Raw genomic sequence first — 25,378 nt, 5'->3', positions numbered from 1 at the left:
AATCTTAATAATTCCAGGAGGCAAACTAGGAGTGTTCCAACTCTCCCTGCTAGTTAAGGGTTAGGGTCACAGAAGCTCTATCCTCTTGCGCATTTAATCACCAAGCATTATTCCCAATGCAAGGCTCCTCAAACTGTCACTTCTTTCAAATAATCAGCTACAGTTCTGATGCAGATATTACAAAAATAAATATTACAGAAATAAAGTGGTAAACATGCATTATTGAACCAGCTAACAAATGTTCAAGGCTAAGCAAAGCAAAAAATAGATCCAGTTGATTTTTTTTAAAAAGGAGGCACCTGGAATATAACATTGAGTTTCAGATGAACACATTTGCTCTGAATTAGCCGTCACAGCAATAAGAATATAAATGTACTTAACAATCATGCTAAGCTTTCCATCCCAAACTGAACACATACCTTACACTTAATTGCTTTTTTGTAACCAAATCTTCGCTTAAATAATTCCATTGCTTGAGTATCAATTAATGGTAGCCTTTTGGGTTTAAGCATGCTTATTACTTCATTTATGGCACCCCACCACTGGCTCTTAAAAAGCAGATAAAAAGGTTCAAGTTCAATGCCGATTACGTAATAGCTGGAACATGCAGAAGGGGAAGGGGAAAACATACACAGAACTCAAGTCAGAATATTTTGAAATACTGTGTCATAAGGTCCATCTACACTGGGTTTTTAATGCAGTTTGAAGCTAACCACAGCTCTGGTGGTCAGACAACAAATTCCTATAAAATGCACCAAAGAAAGCCCTTAATGTGCACGAGCACTTTGTGGTTTGTATAGTAACTATCCAGGCCACAAGCTGATTCCGGGATTTCCTATGTAATCATCTGTACAACAAAACCACACTTTCCTCAGTACAGGTTTGAAATTGTATTAAATGGATAGTGTAAATGGAGCCATAGTCTGTACTTCATAATACATATACATCAAGCCTGTGGAATTTATTACCAACAGAACCAAGAATGAACAAATACAGGGGAGGGTAGGATCCAATTTTTACTCTCTTTAAATCTGCTAGATACATCTATCTATCCTATCCCAAATGCCATTATATTCTGCAATATTTCAGTCAAATGGGGAAGTAGGAAATGGTCTAACGCCACTTCTGGTAGCTGAATGCAGAGTTACTTGGGGAGGAAGGTTCTGTGATATATGGAAGGACATTTTTCATTACTTTTGGGCTGTTTGGGTGTAGCTTTAGAGTGAAAATTGCATCTCAAACTCAGTAGATAGAATGATAGAGAGGATTGTAGAAGAGTTTTGAGGGAACCCAACTGTAGGTAACATCCCAAATAGATTAGTGTAATGCGCTCTACGTGGGGTTGCCTTTGAAGACTGTTTGGAAGCTTCAAATAGTCAAGTGGACGGCAGCCAGATTGCTCACCTGAGCAGCTTACAGGGAGCACACAACTCCCCTGTTACGTCAGCTCCACTGGCTGCCAGTCTGATACCAAGTACAATTCAAAGTGCTGGCTTTAGCCTATAAAGCCCTAAATGGTTCTGGCCCAGCTTACCTGTCTGAACTTATCTCCTTCTATTATCCACTTTGGAGATTATGATTGTCCGGGGAGGCCCTGCTCTCGGTCCCACCACCCTTGCAAGTGTGGTGGCTCCTCGCCTGTGGAACTCCCTCCCCAATGAAATCAGAGCAGCCCCTTCCATCCTGTCTTTCAGAAAAAAACTTAAGGCATGGCTGTGGGATCAAGCATTCGAGCAGCAATTGTAGCAATGTAATAATGAGAATAATTTAATATAATTTATTTATTTATTTATTTACAGCATTTATATTCCGCCCTTCTCACCCCGAAGGGGACTCAGGGCAGATCACATTGCACACATAAAGGCAAACATTCAATGCCATGACACAGAACAGAGACAGAAACAAGACGCAGGCCTCGAACTCATGACCTCTTGGTCAGAGTTATTTGTTGATTTGTTGCAGCTGGCTTGCTTTCCAGCCTGCGCCACAGCCCGGTCCCAATTGACTAATGGACTGGCATTGGTCTATGATTTGAACTTGCATGATTTTAATTGATGTTTTAATAACTGATGTTTTAATACTTAGTTTAAATTGCATCTGTTATTTTAGGAATTGTATGTTTGGCATCAAATTACTGCCAGTTATGAGACCGCCCTGAGTCCCCTTCGGGGTGAGAAGAGCGGGGTACAAGTGTGGGAATTAAATAAATATAAAATAAATATAGAATCATAGAATAGTAGAGTTGGAAGAGACCTCATGGGCCATCCAGTCCAACCCCCTGCCAAGAAGCAGGAACTCGCATTCAAAGCACCCCCGACAGATGGCCATCCAGCCTCTGCTTAAAAGCCTCCAAAGAAGGAGCCTCCACCACAGTCCGGGGGAGAGAGTTCCACTGCCGAACAGCCCTCATAGTGAGGAAGTTCTTCCTGATGTTCAGGTGGAATCTCCTTTCCTGTAGTTTGAAGCCATTGTTCCGTGTCCTAGTCTGCAGGGCAGCAGAAAACAAGCTTGCTCCCTCCTCCCTATGACTTCCCCTCACGTATTTGTACATGGCTATCATGTCTCCTCTCAGCCTTCTCTTCTGCAGGCTAAACATGCCCAGTTCTTTAAGCCACTCCTCATAGGGCTTAATCATTTTATTCACCCTCCTCTGGACACATTCCAGCTTGTCAACATCTCCCTTCAACTGCGGTGCCCAGAATTGGACACAGTATTCCAGGTGTGGTCTGACCAAGGCAGAGTAGAGGGGGAGCATGATTTCCCTGGATCTAGACACTATACTCCTACTGATGCAGGCCAAAATCCCGTTGGCTTTCTTAGCAGCCGCATCACATTGCTGGCTCATGTTTAACTTGTTGAGGGCATAGATTGTGGTTTTCCAGAGACTTAACAAATCTAATTTTGCACTCCGTCTAGGACAGAAAAACTCTGGGATGGAGTGCAGGAGGCATCAGCTATCAGCCAGTATATGGCTGATAGACCTCAATCAATATAGAGGCTCACAATACCTCTTCTAATTCATTTAAGTTAACTCATGGAATACTATTATGCTTTATTAATTTCTCAAGATGGTAGAGAGGACTCTTGGCTCCCTATTTTGTCCTCACTGCAATTTCACCTGTTGCAGACCTTAAGCCACCCAGTGAGTTCCATGGCTAAATGAGAATTAAGACCCGTTGTTTTCATCCCAATATTCGTACCCAGGGCAGACAAAATGAAACCTGTGGGCCATATATGTCTTTCAAGTGTTTCTGTAACCCCCACTATCCCCATTTGCCCTAGCCACTGATAAAAGGATGCCATAAATTCTCATGGTATACTGTACACACAAGTATACACAACAATATTCTCTGTTTCTTCTTAAAATAAGATGACTCTGTCCTACTGTCCTACTAGTCTGCAGGGCTCAGAGGTGTGGGAGTGTGTATTGGGAGTCTCCTGCTTGGGACTAGAAGTGTTTTTGGATTTCAGGATTGTTTTTATGTTGGAATACCTTATTGGTATATATGTATATAAGGAGATATTTTGGAGACGGGATCTAAGTCTACAGTGTTCCCTCACTACTTCACGGTTACTTTTCGTGGATTTGCTGTATCTCGGTTTTTCAATAAACTTTAAAAGACTATTATAAATCATAAAATATTTACAGCCAAAGGAAGGGAGGAAGGAGAAGCAAAAGGGGGAGAAAAGGAGCCCAAGCGGCAACGGGAGGAGAAGAAGGTGATTTATCAACACACAATCGGTTGATAAAGACTTAAAATAGTATATAACTACTAAAATAATGTATAAATATTAAAATAAATATAGTGTCCCTACTTCGCAGATTTTTATTTATTGTGGGTGGTCCTGGAACCTAACCCCAGCAATAAGTGAGGGAACACTGTAGTACAGCCACAGCAGTTGTTGCAGAAGTTTTTGGCAGGATTATAGTCTGCAGCAGAATGAGGGATGTCTAATGTAGCCCAATCCAAAACTCTCAGAGAAGTTGTTCAGCAACAAATGCTGCATTTAATTATTCCAGGTTCCTAGGACCCCCGGTGATGCAATGGGTTAAACTCTTGTGCCGGCAGACTGCTGATTTGAAGGCTGGGTTGCTGACCTGAAGGTTGCTGGTTCAAATCCAACCTGGGGAGAGCATGGATGAGCTCTCTCTGTCAGCTCCAACTCCATGCGGAGACATGAGAGAAGCCTCCCACAAGGATGTTAAAACAAAACATCTGGGAGTCCCCTGGGCAACATCCTTGCAGATGGCCAATTCTCTCACACCAGAAGCGACTTGCAGTTTCTCAGTTTTGCTTCTGACATGAAAAAAAAAAATCATGGTTCACTGTGCCTTTTCTCTTAACTATCTGAACAATATACAGTATTCAAAGTTATTGTATATAATCTATATTAGTTCTAGTGAACCATTCCTAGAATAGAATAGAAAGCAACCTCGTGGTCTTTACCTCTTGCCACCAAAATCCATTATGGGTATCGAGTAATGCTCTCGATAGGGTGCATCGGGGTCAAGCAACTGAGACAGATGGTTTGCTGCACATTCACAAATTTCATCATAGGCATCCTGTAACAAGAAATGCTAAAGTAACAAAGCAGACCTGGGCTTATGAAACATTTGTGTTAGCGGCATCAAAACCAAGAACTAGTCATTTTAGTCTATATAGTTTTTTCAATATACTTTTATATCAAATTATTGTATTGCTGTAACGTTTTAAATGGTTCTTGAGTATTTAATTCATTTAACTTGGATGCCAATCTGTGATCCTAGAATATAGGGAGGTTATAACGATTTTAATAACATTAATTAAATAAATATATCTATATGTATAATCTATGTCTACATCTATGAGTGCAGCCAATTGTATTCCTATGCTGATAGAAGTTCCCACATGCAACTCTAATCTCCCCTTGAGGGTTGGCAGACTGTTCAGGATAACATGGGGCCCTTCCACATAACCATATAACCCAGAATATCAAGGCAGAAAATCCCACAATATCTGCTTTGTACTGGGTTGCCTGAGTCCACACTGCCATATATTCCAGTTCAAAGCAGATGATGTGGGATTTTATTCAGCTGTGTGGAAAGGAGCCTTGGAAGAGAGCTGGGGGAAAGTTGGAAGATGGAAAGAGAAACAACAAAATGTGTCTTCCTATCCATGTTGCTTTTTAAAAAGAGTCTTTAAGGAGGAATATCAGTAGATGAAAGCCACTGTGTTTAAATAGTGCAACATATTTAGAACTATGTAAAATATCTTTTTAAAAAGTGTCTGTGGTTCCTGATACATAAAAAAAAGTAATATTGGCACCAGATGAGGATCCTTGGGGAAGACATTCCATAACACTATGTAACACAATTTTTGTTCCTGGGTTATAAATGTAATTTCCGAATTGGTTCCATCATAAAAACATGGGAAAAGTTTATTAAACTGCAAAATTTTTGTTTTTGCTGGACATCCCGCAGCACATTTTGCTATAGTTTTTCAATGACTATCTCATCGAGTCTCATCCAATTCAACATAGTTTATGGAAGCCACAAAAATGAAGTTTCTGAAATAGAACAATTACTTTTAAAGTGAGGACCGCATAATTAAACAGGAATGAACATTTTCAAACCAGGAGCAGAAAATATTTCAATTTTTTTAACATAGTGTAATTCAGGCACCACGGCAAGAAAAGGACATCTCTTTATTATTTATTTATTTATTTATACATACCCGCTTTATCTCCCTAAAGGGGACTCAAAAGCATTGGTATCCGATTTAAAATATACAAATATACAAACAGTAAATTTATTTATTTTATTTATTTCCTTCATTTATAAAAGAGAATTAAACACAAATAGCATTAAAAATTTAGTTAAAAACCATCAAAACATATTCAAAACCAAAGTATTAAAGCTCTAGTATTTAGATGCCTCATTTCTCGCAAGTAGAGGACCAAAAGAAGTGTGGATGGGTTGGTATGGGGACAAGTCTATATGACATGCCAAGACACTTCAGGCTCCCAAAATAAGCATTTTGAATTGGGCTCATTGAAAAAGAGGGAGGTGTCTTCTATAATACTTGTTAAAGTTTCCAAACATTTTCAACAGGAGCTCCATATATAATGCTTGATGGTAATCCAGATAGGATGTAGGGCATTATTAGTAAAGAAGGATCCAAACTCATCATCCAAACTCATAATCTAGACCAGTGGTTCTCAACCTGTGGGTCCCCAGATGTTTTGGCCTACAACTCCCAGAAATCCCAGCCAGTTTACCAGCTGTTAGGATGTCTGGGAATTGAAGACCAAAACATCTGGGGACCCACCGGTTGAGAATCACTGATCTAGACTAAGTCAGAAATGTTGACCATTTCTGTGTAAGGAAGGCATGATATGATAGATGAGATAGAGGAGATGCTGGAAGCCACTGCTGCTATTTCAGCCCCTGTAGCAAAGCGGAACTTAAGAAAACTCTTAAGCTACAGACTAAACTATTTCAAAGTACCTTAATCTCCTCGGAGACATTTCCAACTGAAGGAGTACCAATATCAAATTCAATGCCCCCATGGAGATGGAAATAACGATTTTGGGGATACATAAAATGCTGGCACTTAAAATCTGGTCCAAGCAAAATTGGAGGAAATTCACGCTCAGTTTTAACTTTGTCATCTGCACCAAGGACAAACAAGATTTTGAGCAAAAGGTTAGTGTTGTTGTCTGAGTTAACTGGTTACTTATGTCCTGGCATGAACCTCCCCAATTTCACTTTAAGTGAAAGCTGTTGGATTTTGCAAAGAAGATCCATTAAGCTGGCCAGTTGGGGATGGACACAAAAATGCTGATGTTTTCACCCCTCTCCCTCCAACAAGCAAAGATGCGACAAGGACTTGTAATGGGGTCCTGCTTTTGTTGGCCACAAGCTTACTTACTGGAGGCAGGGGGAAAGGAAAGATTATTTTTCCTGCACCACAATTGGAAGATACAAGCCAGCAACTGGCTTTTAACGTGAACTGACTGATGCTGACTGTAGTTTGCTTTGCAACTACAGTAGTGTTTCACTTATCCAACATAAACGGGCCGGCAGAATGTTGGTTAAGCGAAAATGTTGAATAATAAAGAGGGATTAAGGAAAAGTCTATTAAATGTCAAATGAAGCACCAAAACATCATGTTTTACAACAAATTGACAGAAAAAGCAGTTAAATACATGGTAACATTATGTAGTAATTACTGTATTTACAAATTTAGCACCAAAACATTGCAATGTATTGAAAACATTGACTACAAAAACACTGACTACTAAAAGGCAAACTGTGTTGGATAATCCAGAAGGTTGGATAAGCGAGATTCTACTGTACATAGAATTAGTGAATCCAGAGAAATTACAAGTCCTTATGAATTTCTAATTGTAATACTGAACACCAGCCATTATTATTAACTCAGAATCAAGATATGCATATCTTTTTCAACAAACATAAAAAATCATGTTCCAAATTAATCGCTATTATAAAAAAAAGAAGTCGGAAAATTACCGAATATGTTTTTGCATATACAATAGAGTCTCACTTATCCAACACTCGCTTATCCAAAATTCTGGATTATCCAACACATTTTTGTAGTTGATGTTTTCAATAAATCGTGATATTTTGGTGCTAAATTCGTAAATACAGTAATTACTACATAGCATTATTTTATATTGAACTACTTTTTTTTAGTCAAATTTGTTGTATAACATGATGTTTTGGTGCTTAATTTGTAAAATCATAACCTAATTTGATATTTAATAGGCTTTTCCTTACTTCCGCCTTATTATCCAAGGTATTTGTTTATCCAACGTTCTGCCGGCCCGTTTATGTTGGATAAGTGAGACTCTACTGTACTTATATTAAAATGTAATAGGCTATTCTGTAGGATTCCTCAAAACCATAGGTAGTACTCCCTCCTATGCGGGTCTCAGAGTTCTAACCAGTTGTCATGAGAATTGTATAAATTTAGGCCTGTGAACCATCTTACTTCAGCTTGTGAAAGGTCTATGTGTGTGTTGTTGGGGCAGAGAGACACTTTCACCAAACTCCACTCAGTGAACCATCTCAGTGGTTTTCAACCTGGAGTCCCCAAATGTTTTTGGCCTACAAATCCTAGACATCCCAGCCAGTTTACCAGCTGTTAGGATTTCGGGGAGTTGAAGGCCAAAAACATCTGGGGACCCCAGGTTGAGAACCACTGTCTTATCAGATTAGGCTGTGTGTCTCTTGTCTTCTTGTGTTGAGAGAGGCTAAAGGCTTGTGGAGCCAAAGTTGCTGGGCTTTGTTTCTTAAACAGTACTCTAGATGTCTTCAAGCAAAAGCTCTCAAAGGTTTTGCCCAACTCTTCTCTATTTTTGCAAAAGGAAAAGCAAAGAGCTGACAGAGCCAGCTACCAGGTTGTCCCTTTTGCATGCCCTCTGCAGTTTCACAGATGAACAACGAGACACGTGTGGCTCAGCAACATCAGAGTTAGATCAAAAGAGTGTGAAGTCGGTTTACAGCAACAGGATGAAGTGGAGGAGAAACTAGAGCATTTTAGGGGTGGAAATGGGACTACAGAAGATAAACTAGGACTGTCTCTGCCAAACCAGGAGAGGAAGAAAGGGAAATCAGGATATGATAATAATAATAATAATAATAATAATAATAATAATAATAATTATTATTATTATTATTATTATTATTATTATTTTATTCTTATACCCCGCCCCATCTCCCCGAAGGAACTCGGGACGGCTTACACGGGGCCAAGCCCAGTCATCAACAATATAAAAACAAGCAGTCAAAACAAATCAAACAACAATAAAACAAGTTATAAAAACATATACAATACATAATGATAAAATAATGGATAAGATCTGTAGGAAACTGGGCCAAAAGTGCTAGTTATGTCAATATCATCAGGGAGGAGTGGTTATCCCAAGTGTCATAGCCATCAAAAGTGCTAGGAGAAGCATACATACGGGACTATTAGTGGAAGGCGACAGGTCAATCTTACTAGATCAGTTGTCAAAGGCCTGCTGGAAGAGCCATGTTTTCAGGCTCTTCCAGAAGGAGAGAAGGGTAGGGGCCTGCCTGATCTCCTTGGGGAGCGATATTTGAAAAGCAACAAGAAAGTGGGATGGCAGAAGATTAGCCAAGGTTGTCCTTGCCAGACTAAGGACATGAGGAATTTTTAGCATCCCAGGATGCTCCTGCCTCAATTGAGGGACAGATGGGCACGCAGCCCATCACATGATGCCCCTCAACTTCTGGCAGAGTCCCCACACCCAATTCGAGTAGAAGCGTTCTAGGATACTTCTTCTAAACATGGGAGATTTCCCTTCTGCCCCGGTTGAGTGACACTTCCACTGTATGATACGGGAAGTGTTGCCGCACCTGCCGTTTCGCCACACAGCCCCCCCCCCCTTGTGATAAGGTCATCAAAGGACAGTTGGTAAGTATTTGGGTCACTAAGACCATCTTGAAGGGATAGCAAATTCCTTAGAAATAAATATCAATTTTCTCCAGCTCAGTTAAAGAAGGAGTTGCTCTGACTGCATATGTATCTGGGGACCTTATCAGACCATGTGAATTCAGTGTCCTAGAATGTTTTCACCCTGTCTAGAGGAGGAAGCCCCATGCTGGACATCACATGTGTGAGTTCTGTTGGAGGCTCCATTTCCAACTTGGGTGAAAGCATCGCCAGACACTTTCCCCCCAAACACTGGAGCCAGCATGGCGTTCCCTTGTGATGTAGAAATGTGATGTAGGCCTGGGCTGTGGCGCAGGCTGGAGAGCAAGCCAGCTGCAACCAGCTGCAATGAATCACTCTGACCAGGAGGTCATGGGTTCGAGGCCCGCTCGGAGCCTATGTTTGTCTTGTCTTTGTTCTATGTTAAAAGGCATTGAATGTTTGCCTATATGTGTAATGTGATCTGCCCTGAGTCCCCTTCGGGGTGAGAAGGGCGGAATATAAATGCTGTAAATAAATAAATAAATAAGAAAGCATCTCAGGGAGGGAGCTGCACTTAGTGCAACAGATTCAGCCTTTTGTTCTCTCTTTCCTCTCAGATGCGTCCCGCTTCACCTGGCCTTTATGATTTTTTAATCATGTCAGAAACGACTTGAGAACACGGTGAAGGTCACTTCTGGTGTGAGAGAATTGGTCATCTACAGAGATATTGCCCAGGGACACCTGGGAGGCTTCTCTCTTGTCCCTGCAAGGTAGGGCTGACAGATGAGAGCTCACCTCATCTTGCAGATCTGAACTGTCAACCTTCAGGTCAGCAACCCAACCTTCAGGTCAGCAGTCCTGCCGGGACAAGGGTTTAACCCATTGCACCACTGCGGCTCCTGGCCTTTATGATAAGGCTGTAGGAAAGTAAGATGGCTGGCTAAGAGGCTCAATGCCATTACAGATGCCACAAGATATTTCCTGTCTTATCGTACCCTGTTTCCTCTAAAATAAGACATCCCCAGAAAATATGACCTAGTAGAGGTTTTGCTGAATTGCTAAATATAAGGTCTCCCCCGAAAGTAAGACCTAGCAAAGTTTTTGTTTGGAAGCATGCCCACTGAACAGAACACCAGAGAGTGCAGGATCGGTAAATGTACATACCATAGAGTGATGTACATGGAAATAATGGTAGTAACAAGAAATTCTTCATAGGATTCACAGTTTGTCTGTTTATGCTGGTTTGTGGTGACAACCACTGTACAATATATAATAAATGTTCATTTTTTTGTTCAACAATAAATGTGAATTCTTCTTTATGGAAAAATAAGACATTCCCTGCAAATAAGACCTAGAGCATCTTTGGGGTCAAAAATTAATATAAGACACTGTTTTATTTTCGGGGAAACACGGTATGGATCCCAACCATCTGCAATTTACAATAGTACAACATAGGTTCACCAACTCAATGAGATGACTGTCCATGGCTTGTTACACATAAAAACAAATATTTTAATACTAAACCCATACACATTAGAACTTGTTGACAGACTAAGAGAGATCTGACAATATAAAGACAGAATATAATCTTACCTGAATAAGGCTGAAGAAGCCGACTTAAATTTGGAACTTTGTTTTTTCTTTTTAAACTGACAATAAATGGAATAAGAAAGCTTAGGAGCTTTAGGTATGCTATATAATTCCGGATTTCTGGTTTTTTCTCTAAGTGTTTTCTCACAAGTTTTTGTTGAAGAATTAGCCGCTGTTGCAACCTCTGGTATAAAACGGTATCAAGACGGTCCTCGGTCACCCTTATGGCATTAGTTACGGTATATGCAGAATCAAACAAGAACAAATTTTCATGTTGCTGGATCTCAGTAGTTCCAAATGTCAGTTTAAGGAGCATGTACTCCACAAACTGCATAAAGATTTTTTTCTCCTCTGCGCTGTTAGGATCATAAGTTGGGTCTTCATTCATATTTTCATCATAGATTCCTCGAAAATCTGGCTCCTTTGAAATATCAACTAGGCCTATATCACACAAATGGACACAAAGGCTCTTTAAAGTGTAAAAGAACACACACAGTACGACCCTTGTATTCACAGGGATACTTGAAACTCTGGATAATAGTAGGCCTTAGTTGGAAGTATACCATGAAATTACATTGGAGGACCTAAAGATGCCAGGAATAGTTCTAAAGGAGGGGAATATTTTTTGGAGTGTGGGGAAATGAAATTGTTGATTGATGAAATTGTCGTACTGTCAAAATATAAATACATTCTGCAATACATGGATATATCTTTAGAACTGAAACAAATATAAATAGTGTGCAAAAATGTAATACAAATAAAGTTCAGAGAACTGCATTTGAAAGTGCTAAGGCTCACACTGAACAGGTTGAGTACCCTGTATCCAAAATGCTTGGGACTAGAAGTGTTTTTGGATTTCAGGATTGTTGTTATGTTGGAATACCTTATTGTTATATATGTACATAAGGAGATATTTCGGAGACGGGATCTAAGACTATACACAAAATGCATTTATGTTGCCTATGCACTTTACACATATAGCCTGAAGATCGATCTATCTATCTATCTATCTATCTATCTATCTATCTATCTATCTATCTATCTATATATGTTCTGACCATTTCTAACTTAAAGTAAACAGCGAAACTAAACACCCAAAACCCACGAAACTTGGCCACAAAAGACATGGTCATCCCCGCTGTGTTTAGACATAAAAAAACCAAGAAAAATAAAGTCCTAATTAGAGGGAGAGGAATAATTGTTTTTTCCCATTGCTGCCAGTTAGAAGGCTAAGCTCCGTCCAGTTTGGCTCCTAGTAACCCACTCAGCCATTTAATGGTGCCCAGGGCCACTTCAATCAGGCCTCTTCCACTTCCTCATATAATCCAGAGCCAACTAACACTTCTCAACCTGGCCTAGCAAGGATGCCCTATGTAGAAAGTGACCAGGCTTTTAAGCTGCAAGACTATTCAGTGCAGTTCAAGCTGGCCAAACAAGGATTCCCCTACTAAGGAAGTATCCAGGCTTCACAGCGGCTCTTTGATTGAGGGTGCTATTCCAGCTACTCCAGAAAACGGCCAGGCTTGGAGGCTGCAAGTCTATTCACTGCTATTCCACCTGGCCAACAAATGATTCCCATAAGCCACAGCAATGCGTGGCCGGGCAAAGCTAGTAGTTTTATACAATATTTAAAAAATATTTGCACATAAAACAAAATATGTATTCATTGAATTATCAGAAAACAAAGGTTCATTATTATAGCCACCCATGTGGACAAAGTTGGAGTATTTCAGAAATCTAGATAAGGGATGCTCAATCTGTACAGAAATATAGAAATGGATTGGATTCAAAGAGCCATCTGTGCAAGAATCCACAATTAAAGTATCCTGAGACATGGTAATCTAATATCTGTTTAAAAACAAAGGAGAATCCAGCATCTTTCACTGCTCTTATTATCAAGAAGTTCTCTCTAGTTTTAGTTGCGATCTCCTTTCTTGTCATTTGAATCCATTTAAATACATGGAAACCTACTTTATTATTTATACAAATGATGGCTAAGTAGTCTGCTGCTCGATTTAATTTTGATAGTGGCAAATCAGGGAATTATATGAAATTATATATTCCTTTCTACTCGTGTTTCTGGAGGGCACACCACCACCTGAATTGATTGAGCTCATAGGACATGTGTGGCTATGTCTTAAGTACAATTTTCCCAGGCTCAGAAGAGACCTTGTACCAGATCATACTTTTCTCCCTCTATTATCTCAGCATTATCTACTGTAAATTATAGTAACTTTCTTGACAAGGTTTCCAAAATTCAGTGCTCTCCAGATCTGTACGACTAAAAATCTTACTATCTCCAGCCAGTGCTGCAATAATTGGAGCCTCTGGTGGCGCAGTGGGTTGGCAGTCTGAATCCATGGAGAGCAGGTGAGCTCCCTCTGTCAGCTCCAGCTCCCCATGCAGGGACATAAGAGAAGCCTCCCACAAGGATGGTAAAACAACAAACATCCGGGTGTTCCCTGGGCAACATCCTTGCAGATGACCAATTCTTGCACATCAGAAGCGACTTGCAGTTTCTCAAGTCACTCCTGACATGAAAAAAAAGCAACGATGACCCTATGAGCTGGGAACAATGAGAATAATAGTAATTATGTTATGACAAGAATGTGGATGGGAAAAGCCTACCTGGGCTCTGAGACTGTGATCATTCATATCATCTGCTGCTTATACCTTTTAATTTAAAATGTCTTTTAAAAAAGATTAAATAGAATTAAGTAATAAATATGTATTTCAGCATCTGGAGTTACCAAGTGTTAACATGCATTAATTGTCTGCAAATAAAGTTGGGTCAGTATTGACACTTGAGTATTATCTTCCAGTTAAACCAACCCTTACTAATACGCCTTTGGACTCAAAGCAGATGGAATATCATACTGGTCTATCTACCGGTATTTCTAGTTTGTGTTTGTATATGCCAAGAACCAGCAGGATGTAGAAGTTTGAGCTATGACTCTGGAGACGGGTTTGAATCCCATTCAGCTATGAAACCAGCCAGATGACCTTCAGCAAGTCATACCCTCTTAGGCCCTTTCTACACTGCCATAAATTCCAGATTATCGAAGCAGATGATCCACATTATCTGCTTTGAACTGGATTATGAGTCTACACTGCCATATAATCCAGTTTAAAGCAGATAATCTGGATTTTATATGGCAGTGTAGAAGGAGCCTTAGCCTCAGAGGAAAACAAGGAGACTCTCATCTGAACAAATCTTGCCAAGAAATCCCCGTGATAGGTTCATCTTAGGGTCACCATAAGTCAGAGATGACTTGAAAGCACACAACAACAACAATGTACGTGCCTAAACTGTAAAACTGGCAGAGGCTTTCTCATAGATATTGCTTTATATGCAGTTTTCCTTCCCCTTGCATGGAAACCGAAGTGGAAATAATCTATCAAACAGATGGCAAGGTATTTAACCTCAGCAGACTGAAAGCCAAAACCAAGGTCACAACAACATCTATTATAGAGCTCCAATATGCCAATGATAACGTAGTCTGTGCGCATTAGAAGAAGACCTACAAGCCACTCTAAACATCTTTGCAGAAGCATACGAGAAGCTTGGGTTCTCATTGAACATCAAGAAAACCAAAGTGCTCTTCCAGCAGGCACCAGCCAATCCCTCTGCAAGGCCAGGAATCATAATAATAATAATAATAATAATAATAATAATAATAATAATAATAATAATTTTATTTTTGTACCCCGCCACCATCTCCCCAGAGGGACTCGGGGCGGCTTACAGATATAAAACCAGCATACAATATACAGTTTTACAAAACACACAAATAAATTTAAAAGGCATTAAAATCACAATCATTATAAAACACATGAAAAACACAGCAATAAAAACATAAAATGAACTGGGCAAAGTGCACTGAGTGGAACTTGTAAACAAGAAGGAAGATTAAGGTGCTACAAGGTCATGGGAAGAGCCTTAAACTGGGGTGAACTCTGAGGCTATGTCAAGGAGTTAACCAACAACTGGTCAGAAGAACCCACTAGTACCAGGGAATACAGCTTAATGGTGAAACATTAGAAAATGTTCACCATTTCCTCTACCTTGGCAGCCACCTCTCCACAAAAGTCAACATCGACACTGAAATACAACACCACCTGAGCTCTGCGAGTGCAGCATTTTTCTGAATGAAGCAGAAAGTGTTTGATGATCGGAACATCCAGAGGGATACCAAGGTGCTTGTTTATAAAGCTATTGTCCTCCCAAACCTACTATAAGCCTGTGAAATGTGGACTGCCTACAGACAGACTCAACTCCTGGAACGATTCCACCAGCGTTGCCTCTGAAACATCATGCAAATCTCCTGGGAAGACAGGCAGACAAATGTCAGAATACTGGAAGAAGCAAAGACCACCAGCACTGAAGTGATACTCCTACGCCATCAACTCCACTGGATTGGGATTGACAAATTAATAGCATGTGCACAAATTGTTTTAGTGAGCGGTTGGAAAGATAAAACAAAATGGACTCTGACGAATTGGTATAAGTATATAATTGATATGTTAAATGTAGAAATCACAAATTGCAAATGGAATAATATAGATAAAATTGAAAATATTGCAATAATCAAGGGGATGTGGGAACCAGTTAAGAACTATTTAGAGAATGTACTAAGATGTGGAGTGGAAAAATTAAGATTGAGATTGATATTTCAAATGTAACTTCTGTAGTTTGTTGTATAAAGTGTATGTACAAGGAGGGGAGGGTGGGAGGGTGGGAGTGGGATAAGATGACAAAACAACAATAAAAAAAATATTTAAAAAAAAAAAAAAAACTCCACTGGATTGGCCATGTTGTCCGAATGCCCGATCGCCCATCTCCCAAAGCAGTTACTATATTCCCAATGGAAAACGCAATGTTGGTGGACAGGAAAAGAGATGTAAAAATGGGCTTAAAGCTAACCTTAAAAACTGTGGCATAGACATCAAGAACTGGGAAGCCCTGACTCTTGAGCTCTCTAGCTGGAGGTCAGCTGTGACCAGCAGTGCAGTGGAATTTGAAGAGGCATGAATGGAGGGCTTAAGGGAGAAATGTGCCAAGAGGAAGGCATGTCAAGCCAACCCTGACCGGGACCGCCTTGCGCCTGAAAACATATCCCCTCACTGTGGAAGAACATGCAGGTCGAGAATAGGGCTCTACAGTCACCTACGTATCCACCAACAAGACACTACACTTGGAAGGCCATAATATCCAGACAATGAAAGATCGCCTAAGTAAGTAAGTAAGTAAGTGTATTATATATATAAAACAAGTTAAAATTTTGTGCAGTTGTCACACAACTAACATTACATATTATTCTTACCAGCTTGACAAAACTCTGAGCATGCTGTTCTTTCTGTCTGAGGGATGCCATCTGCATCGATGTCCATGCTAGAACGCCAGAGTTCAGAGAATCGGACCCGTTTTTCTTTGGACATGTATGCTCCATGCCACAAGGCTTTCAGCATGTAGTCAACAGCGATTAACATTTGCCCTATCCTTGTGTCAAAATATGCTGGAGCGAGTGAGCACGATGTGCTCTGATCGTAATTGGCATCCAAACTGATTGAAGGGATTTGATTCAGACAGAATACCCCAACAGATAACTCCCTGATCATCTGGTGGATTTCTTTACAGTCCAGAGCGAGCCCAGGCTCTACCGGGGCCAGCAAAATAACAGACTGGACAGTGAAGGATTTCATCTCCTCAACAAGTCCACTGGGAAGGTCTAAGGGACGGCGCAAGTCATCTTTGGATGCCAACCAGCTGCAGAATGACATGGTGAGCAGTTCCTGAAGCTCACTCCGCTCATACTTCTCAAAGAAGGCGGTGGCATTTCTTTGTGCTGCTAACTGGGCTAAATAGGCAGCCTCGTCCGCCTGCTCATTCCTGGGTGCTAGCTTTTTGATCTGTCTTAGCATTCTTCAGATGTTTCCAAGGTGCTCTTCTAAATATAGTTAGATAAAGAGATAGACTGATAGTTAAGCAAATTCTTTGTTGGAAGATATATCAGTACAGGCCTCAAGTTACAGGAAATAGAAATCTAACAGATTTTCTGGAAACAAAAAACGATTATCTGAGACACAGAGATGATAGAGAATGGGCAGTTTCTTAGGTTTGTAGGTTTATGAATTATTTGTGAGCTGCTTGTTCTCAGTATCCTGTTAAAAAGCTAATAATGCTAATGTATTCTGCATTGATCCTAGACTCATATACAGGCAATCCCCAAATTATGAACAAGATAGGTTCGGTAGGTTTGTTCTTAAGTTGAATTTGTATGAAAGTCAGAACAGGTACATTTTTAAGTGTAACTCCAGCCATACACACACACACACACACACACACACACTAGCTGTGCCTGGCCACGCGTTGCTGTGGCGAAGTATGGTGGTATGGGAAATAAAGTATTGACGAATTGGTGGTAGTTAAGGTAAAGGATAAAGGTTTTCCCCTGACATTAAGCTCCCTTCTATGAGCCCCCTTCTACACAGCTGGATAAAATGCACACTGAAGTGGATTATATGGCAGTGTGGAGTCAAGATAATCCAGTTGAAAGCAGATAATATAAGATTCTAAATGGGTTATATAGCTGTGTGGAAGGGTCTTGAGTCTACACTGCCATATAATCCAGTTCAAATCAGATAATCTGTATTTTATAGGTAGTGTGGAAGAGGCCTAAGTGAGGCCTAACTCTGCCTGTCCCCTGGGGTGAGTGGGTTGCTAGGAGACCAAGGGCGGAGCTTAGCCTTCTAACTGGCAGCAATTGGATGAAAGCAATTATTCCTCTCCCTCTAATTAGGACTTTATTTTTCTTTTCTTTTTGTTGTATGAACATCGAGGTTCTCGCAGAAGCAGAGGCAGTTGGAGGTCGCAGAAGCAGAGGCAGCAGGAGGACATTTTTGCTCCCTGGCTTCAGGTAGGATTTGGCTAAGATTTGGCTAAGATTTTAAACTGAGTGTGGGCTTGGCTCTTGTGGTCAAAGTCTAACTGTTGTGTGACTGTTGTGTTGAAAGAGAGCCAGGTACTTAAGTTGATTGACAGCAGGCATTGTCCCCTGTTAATTGAGTTTCTGGGAAAGCTTTATTTGCCAGTGTGAGTTTCTGCCAGAGCCTGATCCCAGAAGGGCAGTTGGTTCTCGCAAAAGCAGAGGCAGCAGGAGGACATTTTTGCTCCCTGGCTTCAGGTAGGATTTGGCTAAGATTTGGCTAAGATTTTAAACTGAGTGTGGGCTTGGCTCCTGTGGTCAAAGTCTAACTGTTGTGTGACTGTTGTGTTGAAAGAGAGCCAGGTAAAAGCCAGGAAAAAGGCACCTTTACTAACTATCCTTTGCAGTACATACAGGAAACAAAGCAACATAAACAAATACACAAAGAGGTGGTTTGTTGCAGTTTGCACATAAAGTGCGTGCATATTACTTAACTGTACAAAGATCCCACTTGGCCACCACGCTCACCAAGAGATGCAACAAAAGCAAAACATTCCCATCACATGCACCAGCTGTGGCATGTTCCGCTTTTTCACACAAAAACTAGACAACTACATCTGCTCCAAATGCAAACAGATGACTCTGATGGAGCAGAGGATCCAACAGCTCGAGCACCGTATTAAGACCCTTAAGGACATTCAGGCACTCGAGCTCTTCTTGGACACTGCACAACACGCTGCTGTAGATCAGCAGACTGCATCACACCAACACCACCAAGACCATGATCAGGAACCTTATGAGGAGATCAACTCAAAGGTAGACAACCCTCAGGCTTGGAAGGAGGTCACCCATAGAAGGAGACGCAGGACCAGGCAGCCTCCGCAGAACTCCTCTGCTCAGCTGCATTTACACAACAGATTTGAAATTCTTACATCATTAACATACAATCAGGAAATACATCTTGTGGAGGACCACAGTTTCTTAGATACCACTCAGTGGACCACCCTGGATCAATGCGCAGGGGATAGCCCTGACGGGGACAGTGCATCACCACAGTCACACTTATGTAATCATGCAAATGCTCCATCCCCAATCATAGACCAGGAGCAACAGGAACATCCTTGGGAGAGTAATGGGCTCTCGGATGTATCTCAATGGATTGTCATTGATGAATGCACTGGGGATGTTGAGGAGGAGGACAACACTCTACACCTACATGATTCACTTCAACAGGAACACTCTTCAGGGGACATACACACTGTCTTGCACAAAAGGGACCCTGTCAATCCTCAAAGGAAACAGGTCTTGGTAGTAGGTGACTCCCTCCTTAGAGGAACGGAAGCCATCATTTCCAGACCGGATGGGATGGCTCGAGAAACATGCTGCCTCCCGGGGGCAAAAATACACCATATCACTCAGAGGCTCAGCAGGCTCCTAAAGCCCCATCACCCTCCCCACCTTATGTTGATTCATGTAGGTACCAATGACACCGCTAGGCATACTTTTCAAAAGATCACAAATGATTTTCGAGCTCTGGGAACAAAGCTAAAACTGTATAATGTACATGTGATCTTTTCATCCCTCCTCCCTGTTGTAGGACATGGCTCTACAAGGGCCGGAAAAATAGTACAGGTCAATAACTGGCTCAGAAAATGGTGTCAAGAGGAGCATTTTGGCTTCCTTGACCATGGTCTACTCTTCCAAGAGGATGGACTACTGGCAAGCGATGGGGTGCATCTCACACAAGTAGGAAAACATCTTTTTGCACACAGACTCACAAACCTCATCAGGCGCACTTTAAACTAAATCCACTGGGGGAGGGGAACAACAGCCTGGCGAACACTATATTACCCACGACCACAGGGAACCGCCAAAAGGCTAAACGGAGGGCTGCACAAACACAGCAAGGACCAAGTACAGAGAGCACAATAATCCCAAATAAACAGTTCGAGGGGAGGTCACAGGGGCTTACATGTCTTTACACTAATGCTCAGAGCATGGGAAATAAGCAAGACGAACTCCAACTCCTAGCACAGCACCACACATACGATGTCATAGGCATCACTGAAACCTGGTGGGATGACTCCCATCACTGGAATTTAACCATTGAGGGCTATAACCTCTTTCACAGAAATAGAACAAAGGGGAGAGGAGGGGGAGTAGCTTTATATGTCAAAAACAGTTACGTTGCAGAAGAAATGCAAGACTGTAATCCGGGAAACCAGCTTGAAAGCATCTGGATAAGAATCAAGGGAACCGGGACTCAAAAAGATCTTGTCGTGGGTGTCTACTACAGACCTCCGAGTCAGGATGAAGGACTTGATGAAGCCTTCTGTCAACAGCTGACCAAACAGGCACAAAGAAGAGATATAGTAGTCATGGGCGATTTCAATTATCCCGATATCTGCTGGAAAACAAACTCAGCCAAGAGTACAAAGTCCAACAAATTCCTCACTTGCCTTGCAGATAATTTTATGGTCCAGAAGGTAGAAGAGGCAACAAGGGGATCAGCAACTCTTGATCTAATCTTAACAAATGTGGAAGACCTGATCAATACAGTTGAAGTGGTTGGATCCTTAGGGGCAAGTGACCATGTGCTCCTGGACTTTGCAATACAAAGGAATGCTGAAAGTAAGACAAGTCAAACACGCATTCTCGACTTTAAGAGAGCTGACTTCCAAAAAATGAAGGAATTACTGAGCGGCATTCCATGGACGCCGATATTAAAAAACAAGGGAGTTAAGGATGGATGGGAGTTTTTCAAAAGTGAAATACTCAAGGCGCAAATGCAAACAGTGCCAACAAAGAAGAAAAATAAGACAAGTGCAAAGAAGCCAGAATGGATGTCCAAAGAACTTCTAACTGAGCTAAAGCTCAAAAGTGACATGCACAAGAAGTGGAAAAGGGGAGAAATCACCAAAGAAGAATTCAAACGTATAGCCAACACCTGTAGGGAAAAGGTTCGCAAGGCTAAAGCGCAAAATGAGCTCAGGCTTGCCAGGGACATAAAAAACAACAAAAAAGGCTTTTTTGCTTACGTTGGTAGAAAAAGGTAGAAAAAGGAGGCGATAGGGCCATTGCAAGGAGAAGATGGGGTGATGGCGACAGGGGACAGGGAAAAGGCAGAACTACTTAATGCCTTCTTTGCCTCGGTCTTCTCAGAAAAAGAAAGCCATCTTCAACCTCAGGAACACGGAATGGACGAAGGATTGGGGGAAATCCAACCCCAAATAGGGAAACAAGTTGTCCAGGAACACTTGGCCTCTCTAAACGAATTCAAGTCCCCAGGGCCAGATCAGCTACACCCAAGAGTACTGAAGGAACTAGCCGAAGTTATTTCAGAACCACTGGCAATTATCTTCGAGAGTTCTTGGAGAACGGGAGAAGTCCCAGCAGATTGGAGGAGGGCGAATGTGGTCCCTATCTTCAAGAAGGGAAAAAAGAACGACCCAAACAATTACCGTCTGGTCAGCCTCACATCAATACCAGGCAAAATTCTGGAAAAGATCATTAAGGAAGTGGTCTGCGAACACTTAGAAACAAATGCGGTCATTGCTAACAGTCAACACGGATTTACCAAAAACAAGTCATGCCAGACTAATCTGATCTCTTTTTTCGATAGAGTTACGAGTTGGGTCGATACAGGGAATGCTGTGGATGTAGCGTACCTGGATTTCAGTAAGGCCTTCGACAAAGTCCCCCACGACCTTCTGGCAAACAGACTAGTAAAATGTGGGCTAGACAAAACTACGGTTAGGTGGATCTGTAATTGGCTAAGCGAACGAACCCAAAGGGTGCTCACCAATGCGTCGTCTTCATCATGGAAAGAAGTGACAAGTGGAGTGCCGCAGGGCTCCGTCCTGGGCCCGGTTCTGTTCAACATCTTTATTAACGACTTAGACAAAGGGTTAGAAGGCACAATCATCAAGTTTGCAGACGACACAAAACTGGGAGGGATAGCTAACACTCCAGAAGACAGGAGCAGAATTCAAAACGATCTTGACAGACTAGAGAGATGGGCCAAAACTAACAAAATGAAGTTCAACAGGGACAAATGCAAGATACTTCACTTCGGCAGAAAAAATGGAAATCAAAGATACAGAATGGGGGACGCCTGGCTTGACAGCAGTGTGTGCGAAAAAGACCTTGGAGTCCTCGTGGACAACAAGTTAAACATGAGCCAACAATGTGATGCGGCTGCTAAAAAAGCCAATGGGATTCTGGCCTGCATCAATAGGGGAATAGCGTCTAGATCCAGGGAAGTTATGCTCCCCCTCTATTCTGCCTTGGTCAGACCACACCTGGAATACTGTGTCCAATTTTGGGCACCACAGTTGAAGGGAGATGTTGACAAGCTGGAAAGCGTCCAGAGGAGGGCGACTAAAATGATTAAGGGTCTGGAGAACAAGCCCTATGAGGAGCGGCTTAAAGAGCTGGGCATGTTTAGCCTGCAGAAGAGAAGGCTGAGAGGAGACATGATAGCCATGTACAAATATGTGAAGGGAAGTCATAGGGAAGAGGGAGCAAGCTTGTTTTCTGCTGCCCTGCAGACTAGGACACGGAACAATGGCTTCAAACTACAGGAAAGGAGATTCCACCTGAACATCAGGAAGAACTTCCTCACTGTGAGAGCTGTTCGACAGTGGAACTCTCTCCCCGGGGCTGTGGTGGAGGCTCCTTCCTTGGAGGCTTTTAAGCAGAGGCTGGATGGCCATCTGTCGGGGGTGCTTTGAATGCGATTTCCTGCTTCTTAGCAGGGGGTTGGACTAGATGGCCCATGTGGTCTCTTCCAACTCTACTATTCTATGATTCTATGATTCTATGATTCTATGAGGCATGGATGAGGGGTTGTGCTGCCAAGTTTAGTGTTTCTGGGATGTGTAGTTTTGTTGTTTTGTCCTAGGCCGAAATTTCATTACCCTTTTATATATATAGATATATATATTCTCACAGGGACAGAAAGTGAGGTGAAATCTTCTGAACAGGGGCACATACAGCAAAACTAAACACTACAGGAGTATTAACCATTCCCTATGCTACCCAAACCTTTTATATATATCTATATCTATAATCTATACCTATATGGTTTGGGTAGCATAGGGAATGGTTAACACCCCTGTAGTGTTAAAAATCATCCAGCCGCAGTTGGAATGAGGAAGTGCTGTCGCAATGGATGATGAAGCAGCTGCTCCCCCTGTAGCCGGAATCAAGCATACCCTCAGGAAGCTGGAGAAAGTTTAAATTGCCTCTGCGTCTGTCTCTGTCTCTGTTCTATGTTATATGGCATTGAATGTTTGCCTTATATGTGTACAATGTGATCCGCCCCGAGTCCCCTTCGGGGTGAGAAGGGCAGAATATAAATACTGTAAATAAATAAATAAATAAAATAGTTACAAGCCGTCAATGGTTGAATCTGTGGATACGGAATCCATCTATGGGGAGGGATGACTGTGTCTGGAAAAACATTACGTAACATGATTTTTGTTCCTGGGTTATAAATGTTATTTTCTAACTGGTTCGAAGCTGGTGGCGCAGCGGGTTAAGACTGCTGAGTTGCTGACGTTGCTGACCAAAAGGTCAGTGGTTCAAATCCGGGGAGCTGGGTGAGCTCCCACTATTAGCCCCAGTTGCTGCCAGCCTAGTAGTTTGAAAACATGCAAATGTGAGTAGATAAATAGATACCACTCCGGTGGGAAGGTAACGGCGCTGCATGCAGTCATGCCGGCCACATGACCTTGGAGGCATCTATGGACAACGCTGGCTCTTCGGCTTAGAAATGGAGATAAGCACTAACCCCTAGAGTCGAACACGACTAGATTTAATGTCAGGGGAAAGCTTTATCTTTACCCAATTACCATATATACTTGAGTATAAGCCGACCTGAATATAAGCTGAGGCACCTAATTTTATCACAAGAAAACTGGAAAAACATTGACTCAAGTATAAGCCAAGGCTGGTAAATTTCAGAAATAAAAATAGATACCAAGAAAATTACATTAATTGAGGCATCAGTAGGTTAAATGTTTTTGAATATTTACATAAAGCTCAATTTTAAGATAAGACTGTCCAACTATGATTAAATCATTATACTCATCTTCTACAATGTAAATGTGCTCTTGTATCCTTTTAATAATAATAGAGTAAAATAATACATGTAATAATAATAATAATAATAATAAGATCAGAGTGAAATAATAAATGTATTATTATTAATAATAAAAATAGAATAAAATACAGGCATTAAGGAAAAGCCTATTAAACATCAAATTAGGTTATGATTTTACAAATAAGCACCAAAACATCATGTTAGACAACAAATTTGGCAGAAAAAGTAGTTCAATACGCAGTAATGCTACGTAGTAATTACTGTATTTATCAATTTAGCACCAAAATATCACGATATATTGAAAACACTGACTACAAAAATGTGTTGGATAATCCAGAATGTTGGATAAGCAAGTGTTGGATAAGTGAGACTCTACTGTACTTTCAAAATACGTACCACACAATTGAGACAAGAAATAACACTTTCAAACCAGGAACAGATTTTTTTAAAATGGTTACCTAGTGCAATGCTTTTAAATAGTACATTCCCTTTGGCTTGACTACCCATCTTAAATGGGGATGTGTTTTGGACCAAGATAATGAAGGAACTACTAGGCAGATGGAAAGAGAAAATGAGAACAAGACCAGCAAAGTACCACTTGAGTTATCGCGGTGCTCTTCTACATCCGTGACATGGGTGGAAGCCACGTGGCTCCTCCTTTTCCGCCCAAGTCTTGGCCTGGCGTCCTTTGTGTCCCTCGGCTGCCATGTGGCAAAGAACCAACGGTGGGAGAAGAGATTGACTGGTGTGGGGCTGCCATGGGAACCGTGGAACAATATAGAAGGACAACTGTGTGAGGGAGAAAGAGATGGGGAAAGGATGGCTGCTGGGACACATGGGAGGCAGGCCCAATCCCAGTAAAGTGTATGCCACTTGATAAACACCCACTGAGGATGCCTTTATTATGCTAACCAGAAAGCACAAAGATCACTACCTTGTTTTCAAAGTACAGAAAGTCGCCGAGTTACAAAATCTGACATACAAATGACTCATAGTTAGGAACGGGGGTGAGACAACAGTAAAAGAGAGAAACCTACCCCTTGGAAGGGAAATTCACTCCTGAAAAAATTATCATGGGGAAACTGGTATCTACTGAAGCTTGATCACCAATTCTTAAAGGTGCAGCTGTTAATATTCTTCAACTATACAGAGTTTGTTCTGTGGGATCTGAAAAAAGGAATAGTTAGTGTCTGTTTTGATGCCAATTCATGTAAAGCAGTGGTTCTCAACCTGGGGTCCCCAGATGTTTTGGGCCTTCAACTCCAAGGCACCAAAAAACCAGACTTCAAGACTACATACCTCCTTCTGTTTGT

General features: G+C 41.4%; 1 protein-coding gene across 7 annotated transcripts in view; it reads right to left on the bottom strand.

Annotated features, from left to right (window-relative positions):
* The window catches only part of ankar (ankyrin and armadillo repeat containing), a 75,001-nt gene that overhangs the window by 49,109 nt on the left and 514 nt on the right, over window positions 1-25,378 (bottom strand). For 3 of the 7 annotated variants that reach the window (XM_062963583.1, XM_062963601.1, XM_062963612.1), the window contains exons 1-6: window positions 24,524-24,798; window positions 16,358-16,981; window positions 11,037-11,474; window positions 6,488-6,651; window positions 4,449-4,564; window positions 420-597 (exon numbers count right to left, since the gene is read on the bottom strand). In XM_062963583.1, the coding sequence (XP_062819653.1) occupies window positions 420-597; window positions 4,449-4,564; window positions 6,488-6,651; window positions 11,037-11,474; window positions 16,358-16,955 (1,494 nt within the window). In that variant the 5' untranslated portion in view covers window positions 16,956-16,981; window positions 24,524-24,798. Of the gene's footprint in view, window positions 1-419; window positions 598-4,448; window positions 4,565-6,487; window positions 6,652-11,036; window positions 11,475-16,357; window positions 17,868-24,523; window positions 24,855-25,102; window positions 25,233-25,378 lie in introns of those variants that run through there. The other 4 variants (XM_062963617.1, XM_062963589.1, XM_062963626.1 and 1 more) reach the window with 4 other exon arrangements.

Source organism: Anolis carolinensis, chromosome 1 (assembly GCF_035594765.1).
Source record: "Anolis carolinensis isolate JA03-04 chromosome 1, rAnoCar3.1.pri, whole genome shotgun sequence".
NCBI lineage: Eukaryota > Metazoa > Chordata > Lepidosauria > Squamata > Dactyloidae > Anolis > Anolis carolinensis.
The sequence above is the reverse complement of the archived record's forward strand: the minus strand, read 5'-3'. Positions and strand labels throughout refer to the sequence as shown.